The 18,918-nt window shown below is 45.8% G+C and overlaps 1 protein-coding gene across 2 annotated transcripts in view; it reads right to left on the reverse strand.

Moving 5' to 3' along the window:
* Window positions 1-18,918, reverse strand: part of SLC4A4 (solute carrier family 4 member 4) — a 224,516-nt gene that overhangs the window by 16,351 nt on the left and 189,247 nt on the right. For both annotated transcript variants that reach the window (XM_065404796.1, XM_065404797.1), the window contains exons 16-19: window positions 15,484-15,597; window positions 14,128-14,289; window positions 4,350-4,528; window positions 2,618-2,690 (exon numbers count right to left, since the gene is read on the reverse strand). In XM_065404796.1, coding sequence (XP_065260868.1) covers window positions 2,618-2,690; window positions 4,350-4,528; window positions 14,128-14,289; window positions 15,484-15,597 — 528 coding nt within the window. The remainder of the gene's footprint in view (window positions 1-2,617; window positions 2,691-4,349; window positions 4,529-14,127; window positions 14,290-15,483; window positions 15,598-18,918) is intronic.

Here is an 18,918-nt window from a genome sequence, read left to right on the forward strand (position 1 = left end):
AGAAAGAAATCAGAGGCAGAGCTGATCAGTGCCTGGGCGGAACTCTACTAGCTGGCTATCAGGAAAAACAGGGAGATTAAGAAATTGTATTTCTATGATATCATCCTCCTCGTATGCATACACTTTGCATACTGGTCAGGTGGGCAGTATTTCTGAGGGATGGAAATATTGCTGATGTAAGAGGAGAAAGCCTAGAAGTTCAGTTCTCTTGGTTGTTCTATTCAAAGGCAAAGCAAGTTTTATGAACCTAGCACTGCTCAGATGCATGCTCTGACAGCTGGACCTAAAGGGCTTAAATCCAGGCCCACTGGAGTCAGTGAGAAAACTCCCATTGACTTTAGTAGGGTCAGAATTTTACCCATGGAGTAGCTCTGTTAGCTCAGACCAGCTGAACTTTATGGATTGCCAATAATTCTTTATACTCTTCATCATCTAAGTCATGTCTACACTCTGAGTTGTAACACCATGAGCTGGGTGCCAAATGCAAAATTTTCTACACTCATATGTGAGATCACTGAAAAGTTATTCATGGCAATTAACGTACTACAGGAATTGGATTCCACAGTACTAACAGGATGAGCTAAAGGATTTGTCTTATTTCAGATATGCTCATTGATTTCCTGGTACATACAATATGTGGATGCCCTGGATGCATGCATAAAGCACATCTCACACCATATCCATCCCTCTGATGCATGCTGAAGAAACAATCCTAATTCTTCACCTGGCAGCCTCCTCCAAGACTATAAAGTGAAGTCACTCTGGCTTCTAGGGGAGTTTGGAAAGGGAATCAGTCTGAAATTTTCTCTGTCACCCCCAGGCTAAGACAATCAATACCACAGTACTACCGTTCCTTCACCTCCCATTGACTCAAGGTGCAAGGACCAGATTCAGTGGTATACCTGACTTCTTTGTGCCACGCCACTGATGCAAAGCAGTATGTAAATAGCTGTACACATACACTTATATAATTTCACATTTCTTTTTCTTGACTATACATTCATTGTAAACCGGTGTCTTCCATGGAGCAAATACACTGTGCTATCAACCATGCTTAAAGGGTTAAAGGACAGGGAACAAAGGGTAGGAATTAATGGTAAATTCTCAGAATGGAGAGGGGTAACTAGTGGTGTTCCCCAAGGGTCAGTCCTAGGACCAATCCTATTCAATTTATTCATAAATGATCTGGAGAAAGGGGTAAACAGTGAGGTGGCAAAGTTTGCAGATGATACTAAACTACTCAAGATAGTTAAGACCAAAGCAGATTGTGAAGAACTTCAAAAAGATCTCACAAAACTAAGTGATTGGGCAGCAAAATGGCAAATGAAATTTAATGTGGATAAATGTAAAGTAATGCACATTGGAAAAAATAACCCCAACTATACATACAACATGATGGGGGCTAATTTAGCTACAACGAGTCAGGAAAAAGATCTTGGCGTCATTGTGGATTGTCCACGCAGTGTGCAGAGGCGGTCAAAAAAGCAAACAGGATGTTAGGAATCATTAAAAAGGGGATAGAGAATAAGACTGAGAATATATAATTGCCCTTATATAAATCCATGGTACGCCCACATCTCGAATACTGTGTACAGATGTGGTCTCCTCACCTCAAAAAAGATATTCTAGCACTAGAAAAGGTTCAGAAAAGAGCAACTAAAATGATTAAGGGTTTAGAGAGGGTCCCATATGAGGAAAGATTAAAGAGGCTAGGACTCTTCAGTTTGGAAAAGAGAAGACTAAGGGGGGACATGATAGAGGTATATAAAATCATGAGTGATGTTGAGAAAGTGGATAAGGAAAAGTTATTTACTTATTCCCATAATACAAGAACTAGGGGTCACCAAATGAAATTAATAGGCAGCAGGTTTACAACAAATAAAAGGAAGTTCTTCTTCACGCAGCGCACAGTCAACTTGTGGAACTCCTTACCTGAGGAGGTTGTGAAGGCTAGGACTATAACAATGTTTAAAAGGGGACTGGATAAATTCATGGTGGCTAAGTCCATAAATGGCTATTAGCCAGGATGGGTAAGAATGGTGTCCCTAGCCTCTGTTCGTCAGAGGATGGAGATGGATGGCAGGAGAGAGATCACTTGATCATTGCCTGTTAGGTTCACTCCCTCTGGGGCACCTGGCATTGGCCACTGTCGGTAGACAGATACTGGGCTAGATGGACCTTTGGTCTGACCCAGTACGGCCTTTCTTATGTTCTTATGCTTCCAGCATGGCTCCAAGAAGCTCTCTAAATTTGTCTGCAGTATATTTTGCATGAGCACATGCATGTGGCAGATGCATGAAACATATGAAGTACAATAGAACAGTGCTGCACGCAAACATTTAAAGCAACTCTTGTATTAAAAGAAAACAAAAAAACCCAATCTTAAAATTTCTTGGCAACACTATCAACCTACAGATAAACTTTTTAGGAGGAAAAATCATGTATTTTAAGCTCTCACTAAATTATAAAACTACATCAATAATTCTCCCTAATCTCCTTTTCCATACTGCTATGATGACAGTCTTATCATAAAACAGTCTGTTATTGCAGTGTGGGCAGCTTCCTTATCTTTCAGTGTCCCAAGAAGAAGGAAAAGGGGAAAATTTAACATATTTACCTTTAAGATGGGAGCCATAAAGACTGACACACCAGTGAGAATGAATACAATGATTCCAGTGACTCTCTGCTCCCTGAAACCAAATCAGATAGTTACTGGTGTAGCTCCTGCTTTAACCTAGGTTTCATTCTCTGTTCAATTCTCCAAAAAAACAAAACAAAAAAAAACCAAAACACCAGACTCTAACGATTAGTTTTTGAGGCCAGATTTTCAAAGGTGGGTGGCAATGGTATGGCCAGAAACATCATGCACACACATTGAACATGCACACTGTTTGCTAATGCAAAAAACATGTATTTGCATGTTTGTCCAATTGCCTGATTTGTGGGTGCAGCAGTTTGCACCCATCTTTGAAAACCTGGCTCCTTTGAAAATGGAGACTATTCCCAGAGTGTCATTTTTACTCAGATAGCTAAATAACAAACAAATTACTAGCAAATCAGTAGGATGTTACAAATCAATTTTGGAGGAACATGTTTGAAAGCGTAATGTCACAAGCCATCAATGGGCAGGCTAAATTCTTTGTATGTGATTGGCAGTGGCGGCTCCAGGCACCAGTGCTCCAAGCGCGTGCCTGGGGCGGCAAGCCGCGGGGGGCACCCTGCCTGTCCCTGCGAGGGCAGCAGGGAGGCAGCCTTCGGCGGCTTGCCTGCAGGAGGTCCCCCGGATTCAGTGGCAATTCGGCGGCGGGTACGCCGAAGCTGCGCGACCGGTGGACCTCCTGCAGGCATGCCGCCGAAGGCAACCTGTCTGCCGCCCCTGGTGATTGGCAATGTGTGTTATACGCGTATCAATGATAAATCATTGGCTACTGATTCATTAGCTGGTGGCATATTTTGAATCCTCGTCTAAGAAGGAAACCACAATTTTGTATGCTGGTCAGCACACTTACAGAAGAAAGTCATGCACTATTGGTCTGACTTTCTATGGAAGTGCTGAGCGTCTGCACTTCTCATTGCCCTCAGGGGGAGCCAGGGTTGCTCAGCAAGTCTGAAAATACACTGGCCAACATTTTCGAGTATGTAAAGTTAGGTACCTAAATTCACATTTAAGCACCTAAGTAAGTGTCCTGAATTTCAGATGCACAGCTGCTCCGGCTAAAGTCACTTAAGGCCACTCAGTCTGGGTACCTACATATTGCATTAAATTGCCGGATTAGGTAGAGCTGGTTGCTTTAGGCACCACAAGTTTGATTTTTTTTGGCCACTGAATTTGTTCATGTACATCTGTCTAATTTCCAATTACAAAGTTATCTGTAATGACATTGTCCACTTTCCCATCCTCAGAAAGCCTGCTCTTATCATTACAGATCAGCTTTTCAAAGCCACCCAGGGAAATTAGCCACACTCCTCTGGGAGTTTTGCGGCCAAGTCTCTTAGTCAGTTTTGAAAAATCTCAGCCTACATATTTCACTCTCAAAGCAGTGAAAAACAATATACAACTTTTATTAAAAGTTTCAGTCTCTCTCTCACACACACACAAGTTTTAAGACAACTTTTTTCCCTTTTAGGAAACAACCCTGGAGAGGATCTACTCAATACAAACTTCTAAGCGAATACAACCAATGAGGACTAAAGGAGTTCTGAGGAAATCTCAGCTAAGCTGAAAATGTGCTGTAAATCTGACATCTCTTCCCCTTGAGTCTCTCTGCCTTTGCCCTGTTTGGTGCTAGATCACTTACAGCACACACTGATCTTTGCATGCAAACAAGGCCGCTTTTGGTTTGCCGTACCTCACTCCCAGAAACTTGGGTTGTTCTCCAGGTGCTGAGGTCTCGGTCTCCATCTTCAAGCTATCGATGTGGGCAATGGAGATCACAGTAGCAGCAACGTACCAGGGCAGGGCCATGAAGGAACATATAATCATCAGAACAGCCACCCAAAACAAATCCAGATGATAGCCAGCACCTTTCTGTGGAGGGAGACAGGCAAGAAACATTCTAGTATTCAGCTAATCATCAAACGTTTTAGAGCACCAGGACCTTCTCATAGTTCTAGACTGATGGTAATTGCACACAAATCATCTTGATCAGAAGTTAGCAGAGTATGACCTGATGACCTTCAGAGGCTGAATTATCAATGTACACAGGTGGTGGGTGACTTAACAAATAAAGGGGGTAGGCAGCCTTGTGAGGAAGAGATCAAAATTGCAGAAAGTCCACCAGTAATTAATTGATCACCATATATAAAAAACATGCACATATACTACATGCGGGGAGGGGAGTTCAAGCCCACCAACCAGCAAAATAATTCCATACAAAGGGTATTAGTCAAATCAAACTATGGGCTGAGAACAGCTACAGAAAGTAATACAAACCGGCAAAAATTAGACTGGATGCACACTGAATCTTGGCAGGAATGTAAACTATCCAAACAATATTATGTTCAAGTACTAAAAATATATACATTTCCTGGGTATAATCTTGCAGGGTATTTCAAAGCAGCTCTAGACTGTCCGTTCTTTCACTTGGTAATACGCCCTTTTAAAAAAACCACTCCCCAAACACACCATTGTATAGTGCTATTTTTATAGTTAACTGTCCCCCTTACTTTATTAGCTATTGTGTTGACAAGGAAATCACATGCCCAAGACCCCTGCAAAATTATCTGTAATGACATAGTCCACTTTACCATCCTCAGAAATTCTGCTCTTATCAATCACATGTCCAAGACCCCTACAAAATTGCAGCAGTGTCTTAGAAAACAGAATGGTCCATTTGCACCCCATGAGATTGTTATGGCAACAAGAGAACTTGGAAAGTGCTGGGACATGGAGCAACTACCTAAAAAGCAAGATAGTGGTTTATAAGGGAGAGTTAGCTGTTATCCTACAGACCCAGTTACAACAGGGCATCTCTCTAGACACAGCAGAAGGCCAAGAGTTATATCCTGCTTGTGCATATGGGTCTAGTCCAGGGGTGGGCAAACTTTTTGGCCTGAGGGCCACATCGGGGTTCCGAAACTGTATGGAGGGCCGGGTAGGGAAGGCTGTGCCTCCCCAAACAGCCTGGCCCCCGCCCCCTATCTGCCCCCTCCCACTTCCCGCCCGACTGCTCCCCTCAGAACCCCCGAACCATCCAACCCCCCTGGCTCCTTGTCCCCTGACCACCCCCTCCGGGACCCCCCCATCCAACCTCCCCTGCTCCCTGTCCCCTGACTGCTCCAACCCCTATCCACACCCCCGCCCCGACAGGCCCCCCGGGACTCCCATGCCTATCCAACCCCCGCCACCCCAGTTCCCCATCCCCTGACCGCCCCTCCCCCCCAGAACCTCCGCCCCATCCAACCGCCCCCTGCTCCCTGTCCCCCAACTGACCCCCAGGACCTCCTGCCCCTTATCCAACCCCCCCGCTCCCCGCCCCCTTACCATGCCGCTCAGAGCAGCGGGACTGGCAGCCGCGCCGCCCGGCCGGAGCCTGCCGCGCTGCCTACCAGGAGCTCACAGCCCCGCCGCCCACAGCGCTGGCAGCGCGGTGAGCTGAGGCTGCGGGGGAGGAGGGACTGGGGGCTAGCCTCCCTGGCCAGGAGCTCAAGGGCCAGGCAGGACGGTCCCACGGGCCGTAGTTTGCCCACCTCTGGTCTAGTCATGATCACAGAGAGCACATTTACAGGAAAGCCTCAGACACAACGTCAATTAGTGTGAAGGTGAATGCAATGCTGAACAAATATCTGCAGGAATGAAATGACTCATTATTTGGAAATCCGTCATAGAAACGAAGGCCCCAAATCATCCGCGGGCTGGATACATTACATGCATTTTCTCCTTCTTGGGCTCGGGTGTTCTGATTTACAAAGCATCCACAAATCCCATTTGTGGAGTACTTCTTTAGGAAGGAGATAGTTATTCATAATACAAATTCCACACATCCATCCACATAATGGAAGCCCTTACTCCTTGCAAAGATCCTTTCATCTGATATTAACTATGACGGTGTCTTTTTTAGAAAAGTCACCCCCAGCTAGCTTAAGTGATGCCCTGGACATCACAAAGCTTTAGAAACCCAGGGTACCCCTTAATAAAACTAGTCCACAGCTTAACATTAGTTTTAAGAACCTATTGTGAAATAAGTATGAGCATAATGACTTACTAAAGTCTACCTGACAGCACACTTAAGCTAGAAGGGTTATCAAAGCCAAACAGTGCCAAAAGTCAATGTTTACCAACAGTTATCACACTGTGGTATCGAAGATCCTGTACTTAGAACAGGAAGCAAGTGCAGGATTTTAGTGACTGCAGTGGGAAAATGCTGACTTCATAAATGGCCACCACGGTACTTTATTTTTATGAACCGCCTCCAGATTTGTGTACTGTTGTTTGAGATTTTCAAAGCAATCTAGGGGATCATTAATTTTAAAGGGAGGATGGTGTCCAAATTCTCCAGGCTGCTTTAAAATCTCAATATGCGGTCTTCTAATAACTTGATGAAATTGATTTGGAAATTGAAATTGAGAAAATTATTGGTATACATAAACAGCAAGCAGACTAAGAGGACAACAGAAAAAACTCCAAATCACTGAACCATAAGGGGTGAGACAGGAAAGGAGGGAGCATTATTAAGAACAGGATCTACAAAATTTCATATTTTGAAGATTAGATGTTTTAAGATCTGTTAAATTTGAGTTTATTAGCAGTAACAGGTGAGTCAGACCTGCTGAGCGATGTTCTAGCAGGGAAAGATACCTGGCAAGACCTGAATACTGTCCATTGTTTTCCTACCACGTGTACCACTTTACCTTGGTTAACAGGCCAGCAAAATTCAGTCTGCTAGTCAGTGATGTGCTGCCAATAGTGTAACAAGGCACTCCCACGAAAACTGTCCCCACTTTAGCCTGCCAGTAGATTTTATGTACCAGGGCCATGTTTGCTGCTGAGGAGCAGAGAGGGACTACAAATCCATTCATTTCTCTCCCACTCCCCCACCGCCATTTAAACAAAACATGTTCTCATAACCATAACAAAGGAAGCAGGAAACAAATTTTTACATTAAACAGCACTTTGGTCAAAAGTTTATACTTTGTTACTGGAAAAAATATACAGTGTGTTGCTAGAAAAGTAGCGTTCAGTTTGTATTAAACTGAACTCAAGTTGGCGTGGAGGTGTCGACTTTGCAGAGAGGGATGGTAGGAATTCTTCCCTGGCAGTTTTTTTTTGTTTTTTTTTAAATACCTGCCCATTAGATTCAATCTACTCAAAAGCAAGAGAAAATTTATCTCTTCAGAGACACTTTAATGAGCCCAGGGATGTTTCTCCAGCAGTAGCCAGAATAACAGTGTCTCTGTCAGAGGCAGGGAGATTACCCCAACTTTCCCTTCAATTTGGTGGGAGAATTTTAATGAGCTCCGAGGAGAGACAGCCCCCCACTCACCCACAGCATATCACTGCTAGTCATCATTTAAGTGGTAAACAACTTCACCGGGAAATGTACAGGAAACCAAAGAGCCTGAATGACCAATACTGCTGAGACATGAGTCCTGAGGAGGAGATGGACGCCACCAAGAAAAGGATGCCGTTTTCAGTCATCCACTGCCTCCCTGAGGCTTACTCCTAATGGAGATAAAATGGCTACATTTGTGAAGCAGCATAAATGCTGGGTTGGCGAGAAGAGACACCGTCTGAAATGGAGGCTATGGAAAGGAAGTTCACAATCGTGGGTGAGGAAATAAGCCCCCTGCAAAATGCATACGGATGCTGATTCTACCTTTTGGTGGATCTTCCAGAAAACTGTTTGTACAGTTCATGGCTGTATCTAGCCTCCATATTCACTTTCTTTTTATGGTGTTCTTCTAATTAAGGTTAAAGAAAGGCTTTAACCTTTAGGAAGCTGTGTGAAGAATAATAATACATGGATAGCCTGGAATAAGATGAACTAGGACTGATGTTCACCTTGCTAAAGAAATAAGGAGTCCAGAAGTATATTTATGCCAATCTCAGCAGTCAGCCAGCATTTCTTGATCCAGATCCCAATCAAAGGCAATCTTTTAATAAAAAACAAAACAAAACACAACAAAAAACACCTTTCCCTTTCCCCTATTATTCTAACCCACTCTTTGAGGTCAATTTCAGGTTGATCTTAAATCTTCATGTGTTGTGAAATAATGCCAATCGTTACCATATCATGGTAATTATATTATTTATTAGGTTCACACCTAAATAATGACCCCAATATAACCCTCATTATGAATCAGTCTTTATTCCTACATTCCAGCCCTTTTAAAATGCCTCCCGTCCTGCAGAAGGGAGAGTCCTTTTTACAGGAACTCAATATTATTCAATGGAATTCATCCTGCAGGGCAGGCAAAACTCCATAGGGTATGAGAAACTGTAAAGGGCCAGTTTAGAGCGTTTATTTAAAAATATCATTACATACCATATTGTGACTATATTAGTGACTACAAAGTTCTTTAAAGAACATTCATAAACGGGCAATTGAGGCTACTTTCCTTATTGATTCTAATTAAAGTCTCTTCACTTCCTTTCCTTGTAGTCTACTGTGCAGTTAAACAAAAACAAAATAAAAAAAATCAACTGTCACACTGGGGTCTGCCTGTTGGCATTTCTAGTCTAGAGTGGATTTACCCCACTATCTCATCACCCCAAAGACTCCGAGGCCTAGATTCTTAATATCAGACAGTCAGACCAACATGCTGAGTTCACTCAGGTGTAACGGTTATACAAACAAACCTTGTTTTGCATATTGCTTAAAGCTATCGATCAGTGATTTCCTTGTACGATAACCATGCTATTAAATATATATTAATAGGGGCTTGTCAAATCTACAGAAACTTTGCTCATTTTGATAAGGCAAAAGAAACCCTGACCCTTATGCTGTAATAAAAACAAAACAGTCAAAGCAAAAATCAGCTCCAGTCTAAGGTTCCAGCTTTAAGGATCCTTTTACTTGAGAGAAAGGCAGGCTTTAGAATAAACAAAAACCCCTATGCATGAGCCTACCAGCAAGCATAAGGTCAGGTAGGCACGGTGGTATCCTCAGCTCTATCCACTGGATTCTAGTTACTGCTCAGTTAATTCACATCATCTTCCCATCTGAAATGGTCAGATGGGGGATGTCAGCGACAATAATTAGAGCTGTACAAGGGTATTCATACTGAATCTCGGACCCACCCATACGGAGCCGGTGTTCAGGGTTCAAGATGCTCCTCCAGCATGGTGGCAAGAGGCTTACACAGCAGAAAAATCTGCACACCCCGCTCTGTCTATTATACATGTTTCTAATGTGCCATAGGATCCTCCCTCAGCTGGCTTCCCTCTCAACAAGCCCCAGAACCCTCCGACTCCCTATCGCCATCACCTGGTGGGCCCAGTGCCTCTCTCTGATGGGTCACCCTATGGTCACTCCCTGATCTTGTAAGTACAGGGGGTGACAGAGGCCCACAGGGCAGAGCCAGTGTCCTGTCATCCCTTCAAACTCTAGGATTTACTGAGTTTTGTAGCCTAGAGGTCAGGATTTGGCATGACAACTAACTCCTGCCGTCTACCCATCACACACACAGGGCCATGGAAAGAGGAAAAAAGAGTCCCTTCTTCCAGTGGCTGCTCCCCAAGAAAAGCAGCAGCCACCGAGAAGACTTAGTGTGGAAACTCAGGGACCCTAAGTCATTGCTTAGTTGCCACACATTAGGCAGGGAAGTCCCAGTGGCTAAGGAAGTCTTAGGCCTGGTCTACACTGGGAGGGCGGGAAATCGGCCTAAGATATGCAACTTCAGCTACAAGAATAGCGTATCTTACATATCTTAGGTCGACTTACCTCGCGTCCTCACGGCGCAGGGTCAACTGCCGCCGCTCGCCCGTCGACTCCGCTTCCGCCTCTCGCCGCAGTGGAGTACAGGAGTAGACGGCAGAGCGATCGGGGATCGATTTATCGTGTCTACACTAGACACAATAAATCGATCTCCGATAGATCAATCACTACCCGCCGATCCAACAGGTAGTGTAGACCTACCCTTACAGGGCAATGTAGCTCTCTGGGCTTAATGAGACAGCCACTCTGGTGGGGCAGGACTCTTTTCCTTTCCCCCTGCCCTGTGGGACAACAGGGTCAGATTATTTCTTGAGCCCTTCCTCACATGACTCTGGGAATCTGGGGGGGGGGGGAGGGAGAGTCCTTAAGATACAAGATGGGGGGTGCAACCCCCCAGTATCCCTTGAAGGCAGACGAAGAAAGCCAGCCACCACCACAAAGCAGCTTCTTCCTTTTGAAGACAGCAACAGTCAATAGCTTCTCTGGGGAGGGAAAGTTGTCAATCAGCGGCGGCCAGAGAGAGGGCTGAGCTAGTGACTAGCTTGATTAGCTTCCCGCCCATGAGGTGAGCAGCTGGGTCCGACCCCTGTGACGCAAACAGCAGTTTAGAAACACCCCCACGGACCACACCCCACAGGTTTCACGAATCTCTCATGCAGGGATCAGCGTGGGGCTGGCATTGATTCACTATCTGTATTTCTTGCTGGAAAAAAATAAAAAGGAAAGTGAACTGGAAACCCAGGAAGGCAGCAGTGCAGCCACGCTGGCAGAAATCCTATCCTCCAAGGTGCCTTTTGATGTCACAGTCGGGAATGCTTCAGAGGGATGAATGGCAGGTATTGGCAACAGGGCCGGCTCTAGGCACCAGCAAAACAAGCTGGTGCTTGGGGCGGCACATTTTTAGGGGCGGCATGGCCGGCACCAGGATGCCGCCCCTAAAAATGTGCCCCAGCCGCCCTAGCTCACCTCCGCTGCTGCCGCTCGCTCGTCACTGCGCGCGAAACAGCTGATTCGCGCGCCGCTGCTCCCCCTCCCTCCCAGGCTCTCAAACCTGGGAGGGAGGGGGAGATCCCGAGTGGCCGCGGCGCGCGCGCTGCTTCTCCCCCTCCCTCCCACCTAGGCTTGAGAGCCTGGGGGGAGGAGGCAGGGCTGGGGATTTGGGGAAGGGGCAGAGTTGAGGCGGGGCCGGGGGTGGGGCGGCCAAAATTGTTTTTGCTTGGGGCGGCAAAAATCCTAGAGCCGGCCCTGATTGGCAACACTGGTTCAACCATGTTGTAGTCAGCCAACCCTCAGCCCGGGCATCTTTGAGTCTCTTGCCCCCACTCCTGAGCAATCTTATTGTTCCTGGCAGGAGCCCAGCTCACTCCCAGGACCCTTTCAGAGCCCAATTTACAATCCCCTTGTCCCTAGCCCCTGGCGGTGCTTCCCAGTACCCACCGCAGGGCACTGCTGGATGCAGCCCTCCAGAGCCTTTGCTCATACCGAGCTTGAGTGTCTGTCTGCCTCAAAGAGGGGGCTTGAAGGAAAAGATTAGCAACTGCCTCAGGCTGAGCTCCCTTGTTACTGGAGCTCGCTAGCAGACCCTGGCAGCTACCCCGTTCCAAGGAAAACAAACCCCCATCTCTGCAGCCACTCGCACCCTTTTAAGCCCCACTTCTTCAGATGGAGCGGGTTCTGTCCATGTGCCTAACTGGCACTGCATAACTGCAGGAATGCGCATTAGCCTTTCCACCAGAGGGATGGTGTGGGTCTCATCACATACATCTCAAAGGCTAAGTGGACACCATACTTCTATCCTGCATATTCACATCAAATGAGATAATTAGATAAGATCATGGAGGATAGATCCATCAATGGCTATTAGTCAAGATAGTCCATGACACAAAACCGTACTCCGGGTGTTCCTAAACCTCCCGTTGGCAGAAGCTGGGACTGGACAACAGAGGATGGATCACTCAAAAGTGTCCTGATCTGTCCATTCTATCTGAAGCATCTGGCACTGGCCACTGCCAGAGACAGGATACTGGGCTAGATAGACCACTGGTCTGACCCAGCATGGCCGTTCTTATGTTCTTAAGCATTTTCTTTTCCTTCTTCAGCATATGGGTACTGGAAAACCAGGGAGCGGCAAGTGAAAAAGGAGCAGCAGCAGCACCCCTGCTCCAGCACCTCCTGGTGTGACGCACAGATTTGAGTACCCTTCCTCCCCCTTTTCTTCAAATCACAGAGTCCTGCAGAACTATCAAGGCCAATTTATTCTGTCCTCAGACTGAAAAAATCTTTCCGTGATAAAAGGCCTTTTTTGACCCTTCACCAGACAAGAATTGAAAACTCAGCTGAGACCAGCTCTGTTAGAAATTACTGCTATTCCCCCAAGCTCCTGGCTGAGCTCCAAGCTAGTAGGGACTGGGGATTTGAGGACGTTCAGCTCCGGGTGGGAGGAAATGCTTTTTACTACCTCTTGCCAACTCAGGGACCAGTGCGGATGGATTCTGGAATGAGCTTTGTTTACCCTCCCTCTGCCACAGGAACTGTCTAGCATAGATGTCTAGTACTGCTGAGAGCACTACTGCAGACAGAGAGGCCAGTTTCAAGCAGTCAGTGCCCCCTTTTGTTAGTTAAAGATGAATTCGGAAAAGTTCTCACCTCATGTATCTGCCCCGTTCACCTGCACCTCACTTGCTGACCCAGGGGACAGCAAACAGCAGGTGGAAACAATGAGCCATCTCCCCCAAAACTCTGACCACTAAATCCAAGGAGAAACACCTTTGCAACAGGGATGGCCAGCTTCCTGTGCTCTGCTGTTGTGCTCTACCTGCAGGACACACCAGTGTGCCCAACTTAAGTTAAGAAGGGCATCCATGCAGGGAAAACCATTTTTCTTCTCACTATTGTTCTCCTAAGTCCCCCTCTGTGTTGCTTTGTCATCTTTTCCTTTCGTGCCATGGCAGTGGTGCTGAAAACCAATGAGACAGCACTAGGAGCAGAAGCCACAGGTGAGAATTTTTGGAATAACTGATTCACATGTGAAATCTAATAGCCTTTTTTCCCATTACTTGGGAGTTTGTTCGGTTAACAGTCCACTTCCTGCAGGGAGAGGGTCAGGGTATCTCAAGCCTTACTCAGGGCTGTTTTAAGATGTACCGTGTTCACACTTGGGGAATCAAAGGTGGGTGTAAGCAAAAGTATCTGCTCACAGCATAAGGCTGCTCTAATTTGCAGCGATTAGAGCGGCTCCCTAGGGACCTCTTTGCAAGACAAGCAGCAGGAGGAGTGCTGTGTGGATAAGCCTGACAAGGCCCCTACTCCAATGGCGGGAGGAGTATGTGGCTAGCAATGATCATGCCGGCGTTATGCCCTACAAGGATTCCCTGCACTGGGGCCTTTGGTGATGGCCAAGGATCTGGTCCTCGGGGTTTATTCCATCCTCACTCAGAAAGAACGCCTACTGAAGTCAAAAGGAGTTGTGACAGAGTAAAAACATCAGGATCTGGCCCACCGTCTGAGTCCTTTGCTTTAACAACAAGCGTTGTTCGAGAAATACGGTCGCTTTCAAGCTGAAGTGATGACTTTGCTTTCAAATCTGGAAGAATAATCTGTGCTAGAACAAAATACATGCTATTACTAAATACCAATCATAGTATTTTGAAGGGAGCAGGTGCCCATTACCACCACAGGCTCTCTCCCCGGCTCTGTCACGGAGAGGATAGGCGCTACTTTGCTGCACTCATGCAAGGTACAAGGCACCCACCTTGAGCTTGTGCTCTTTCCTGTTGACGATGACAGCTGTGATTTGCTGGTCCATGAAGATGAGAATGGTCACCAGCAGCGCAGGGATGGCTGCTGCAAGGTACACCCACCAGGGGTTCCCTCCGAAGGGTGGGACGAACCAGCCTCTGTGGGGGCTGGTTGGCTTCAAGCGCAAAGAGAGGAAAACAGGCATCAGAGTGGCGACATGTTAACGACCTCCCCCCCAACCAAAGCATGTTTATCCAGGCAGCAAAAGGACCCAAACACTAATATGTCAAGCTGACTAAAGAAAGATTCCTGAGGACACTGACAATTTGGGATTAATTCTTCCCATATACGAATGTCAGTTGAAGTTTAAAACCTAGAAGTGGTTATTAGGGGTCAGATTCTGCCATCCTTGTTCATGTTGAGTAGCAGCACTCTCTTCAAGTAGTCCTGCTGGTCCAGATTGTGGAGTGTCTCTCTCTCTCTCAAGCACATTCAAGCACTGAAAGCAGTGAAACTACATGGGCGAGTGAAGGCTCACCGGTGTGAGTAAGCAGGGCTGGCTTTAGCAGGTGTGGGGCCCCACACCAGGGACGCGAATTGTCTCGCGCCCCCTCCCTGCCCCAACTCCGCCCCCTCCCTGCCTCATTGGATCCCTCCCCAAATGCCCGCCTTGCCCCCCCAGCCCCACCCACTCCCTGCCCCCATTGGATCCCTCCCCAAATCCCCGCCTTGCCCCCCCCAGCCCCACCCACTCCCTGCCCCCATTGGATCCCTCCCCAAATCCCTGCCCTGGTCCCGCGTCTTCCCCAAGCACGCCGCATTCCTCCTCCTCACCCCTCCCTCCCAGGCTTGCGCTGATCAGCTGTATGGCGGCGCAAGCGCTGGAGGGAGGGGGGAGAAGCAGGACGCGGCTTTTTTTTTTTTTTTTCCCCGCTCCGCCAGCAGCCCCGGACATTGCGGGGCCCTCTTAGGCGCGGGGCCCCCATTCCGGGGAATCGGCCGAATCGGCTTAAAGCCGGCCCTGTGAGTAAGCACAACACAATTTGGCCCACTGAAATCATGGACTAAGGTGCTACTGAACATAAGCAAGCTTGGCAGGATCCCGCTCTACGTTCAAGTTTTGTCATTACATTTTAGAAGACATTTCAGCCAATTGACATGGTGTTAATGGAGATGATATAAATTTGCACTTCTAAATAAACTGCTTTCTAACTGGCTCAGCAATACAATCCTTCCTGGATAGCTTATTTTTGTATGACTGTTGGTCTGATGGTTGGTAATTTCACAGGAGGAAGATAGAAACAGCAGAGTGCAACAGAAGCCACAGAGTAAAATAATGGTTGTGTGTTGAGAGACCACTTTTACCTACCTTGAATTCACTTGGCACAATTAGTTTCGGTGTATCCACACCTACTAGGGCATCTATTCCACAGAAAATCAGAATGGACAAGATAATGGCAAAGTCACTGATGAGCTTCCTAGCCTGAAATAGAAGGTGACACCATAACAGTGGCTGGTACCAAGAGCAACCGTTTAAATTCAATGTGATACTCTTGTTCTTGTAGTTGGTGGCAATTCAGGGTAAACATTTCCCTTTCTGTAGGGACAAAAGGGGCACATTGCAGTGGCTGAAGTGATTTTAAAAAAATGTGCTTTGATACTTTATTACACGGTCTGAAAGCCAAACAATTAGGCCTAAACAGAACTACTAAAACAACCCCAAGGAAAAACAGCTTCTGTTGCAGAGTACTCCCACAAAAATTCTCCCATGCAATCTTACTGATAATCTAATTCTACATTGGCTAACAATTCCCATTATACAGACCCAGTTCCCCCACAGGAATGGTTTCTGAAAAGCTGTGATGTAACTCCATCAAGAAAAATGGGCCTCTTATTAAAACAAAAGGCATCTTAAGTAAGATGAGACGTGTCTGGAAGAAGAGGTGGTGGGAGGAGATTTTGATCAAAGATCTCTGAATAGTTCTCAAAATGAGATGCCAGATCGTTACTGAGATTAAAAAGGGTGTTTGCAGCTGTAGTAAGATTTTTAGTGGTACACTGTTGGGATTGTTTGTCAGCTGTCAGGGTTATTTGTCAGCTGTCAATATTAGATGCAAGCCAGTGGCTGGGATGAATAAGGGTGTGTGAGGATCTTTGGATGGTATGTTTCTAGCGCTGTCAGATTGTAAACAATGGTAAACTGCAGAAAGCCAATCATTTAAAGAAGGAAAAATGCAACAATGTGTACATTCTGCATGCCTGAATGAAATAAAGGAGCTGTGTCTCTTGTATGCAACAGGTTAACTCCCGGTTCATGCTACCTGCCTTGTGTTGTACGGATCAATGCACAGCCCAACCCTGAGAATTAAAATTTAAAAACACAATCCTGCTAGAGGAACCTAACTGTTGCGGCTCATGTTCATGGATTGCTGGGTAAAGAATAACCTACAGCAGAGAAAAAATGGATTTTCCAAGACAGACTCGGTTTACACCTGCAGCCACCCCCACAAGGGCTTCAATTAACCAACCGCAGGTTTTGTCTAGACGTTTGTCAGTCAGCATCTTCAGTTTCAGTTGCTTAGCAAGTTCTGTTACTTCAATGACCCCACAGTCCTATGGGCATTTTGTAAAGGTGCCAGTAAGCAGGCTGACAAGCCCATGTGTGCTGCAGGATAGACCACAATAATTTAAAGTGCAGCTGTAGGCCCCAATTCAGGAAAGCACGTAAGCACATGCTCAACTTTAAGCAGAGAAAAATTGAGTAGGGATGCTTTCCTGAATTGGGGTCCTAAGAATTAAAAAAAATCATCATCAAAGGGTTTCATTTCTACTGTGTCTCAATTTTCTGTATCAAGCGTGCTCTGTCTACAAGTGAAGGAATGTTTACAAGTCTGTCTACAAGTGAAGGAAGGTGTCAGGGAAGAAAGGAGAGAGGGGAAATTCTCTCGTTCTTGAGTGCAACAGTGTTACAAATACCATTACCATAGCATGTTAAAACTACCTTCAGGAACTGATCTTGCAAACAGGTTGAACTAAAATGTTTGGGCTGACTTGCTACCAACCAGTATGGATGGGCCATATCTTTGTTTGCATGCATGTGCGAGAGAGATGTGTATGTGTGTGTAAGATTCATCCTGTTCACACGGTCTTGTACAACCATATTAAATTAAAGGGGTTTCAAGATCACTCCCCGTATTGCCAACAAGGGTTCAAAAAGTATGAATCAGGTCTCTCCAAAATAATGAAATTTTAAACAAATAAATATTGGGCTCTTTTTATTTGCCTCCTGATGTTTGATTTTTTTTTTAGGGTTTATGGTTTCAAGCTTTTCATTGCTACCATCAGGGCTAGAAACTTTCATTTGGGGGGGGGGGAAGGAAGTTGAGTTTCTTCTGTGATCATGTGTCTCAAGGTAAAAATCAAGAGATTTAGCAACGCTGATTCCCGAAACAATTTTTTAATATAGCCTATTTTGCAAGGCAGATTGGGTCTTTAATATGAAACTATAGAAGCAAGGAAGAAATCAAGATTTCACATCAGCAATGGAAACAGTCACCAAGGGACTCACATGGGGAGGTCAGAGAGAGGAACTCAAAAGAAAGGAGCAGAAAACATTTCAATATGGGTGTGGTGCTATGTACCGAAGAGAAGAGATTTTAAAATCACACCCTGATGTTTCTTTTTTACGGTGTTAAGGTAATAAATGAACCACAAAACTGAAGTGAAAAGAAATTGCGGGCAGATCCTCAACCTGTGTCAACTGTTGTAACTCCATTGAAGTCAACGTAGCTGTGACCGTTTTCACCAGCTGAGGGTCTGGCTCTTGAAATTTAACTAGCCAGATCTCATTGGGCTTTTATAGACTATTATGTCAACTTTTCAGCGTTCTTCCTCCCAGGCTCCCCAGCTTCACATGGTTACAGATAAACTGAACTACATTCCAGCCAGGGTGGAATTTGTTTTCTTTTCATTAAAAATAATAAAAGTTCCATTTCAGTGCTGCAGGAGCATAAACATCGCTGTACTATAAATCCTATTGCATTCAGAATGCCACAGGGGGGTTCTGAGAGAGAGAGAGAGAGAGAGAGAGAGAGAGAGAGAGAGAGAGAGGGGGAGAGTTTTGTTATGTACAGAAACCTGAAACTAGTGCCCTTGTTTTTAAAGTTTTCGCTCTGATGAAATTAGGGTTGGATCTTGGGGACAGGGAACGCTGTTGTCCAAAATATTGAAAACTGGGTTCTCTAAAAGGGAAGGAGTAGAACTTTTTTCACAACCTCTCTCACCTTTGACAGCTGTCACTGTGACTCTGGGCAAACAGAACAAGCAGCTTTTGCTGACCCACCATGGCTATGTATCAGTTGGCTAAGAGTCTGTTGTCCGGAGAGAGGTACTAAGAGCTGTGTTACTGAAACACCTCTATTCAGAGATCAAATATCTCCCTACTTGCCTTCAGCATGAAGAGCAAGAGACCCAATCTGCACTAAAATTATTATATCTATAGGTGCAGGGCTCGAGAAAGCCACCTCATGTAGGAGGAGAAGCTTTAGCTCAAAGACGGCAGAGCTCTGGGCATGTGCAGTCAACTTCTGCAGAACCAATGGTTCCTTTATAAAATAGAAATTCAGTCCCTAGCCCTTTATGGTCACAAAGAAAACCTCCCAAATACAAACTGACAATAACGGAAGTAGTGCTGTTTTCCTAGGACTGCTGAGACAGCCCCAGTGCTGCTGCTGCTACTACTGTTAGAGGCCACCACTGCAAGAAGTAGAACGTCTTCTGGGGAGCTGTCACATCTCCCTTGAAA

Source organism: Emys orbicularis, chromosome 5 (assembly GCF_028017835.1).
Source record: "Emys orbicularis isolate rEmyOrb1 chromosome 5, rEmyOrb1.hap1, whole genome shotgun sequence".
NCBI lineage: Eukaryota > Metazoa > Chordata > Testudines > Emydidae > Emys > Emys orbicularis.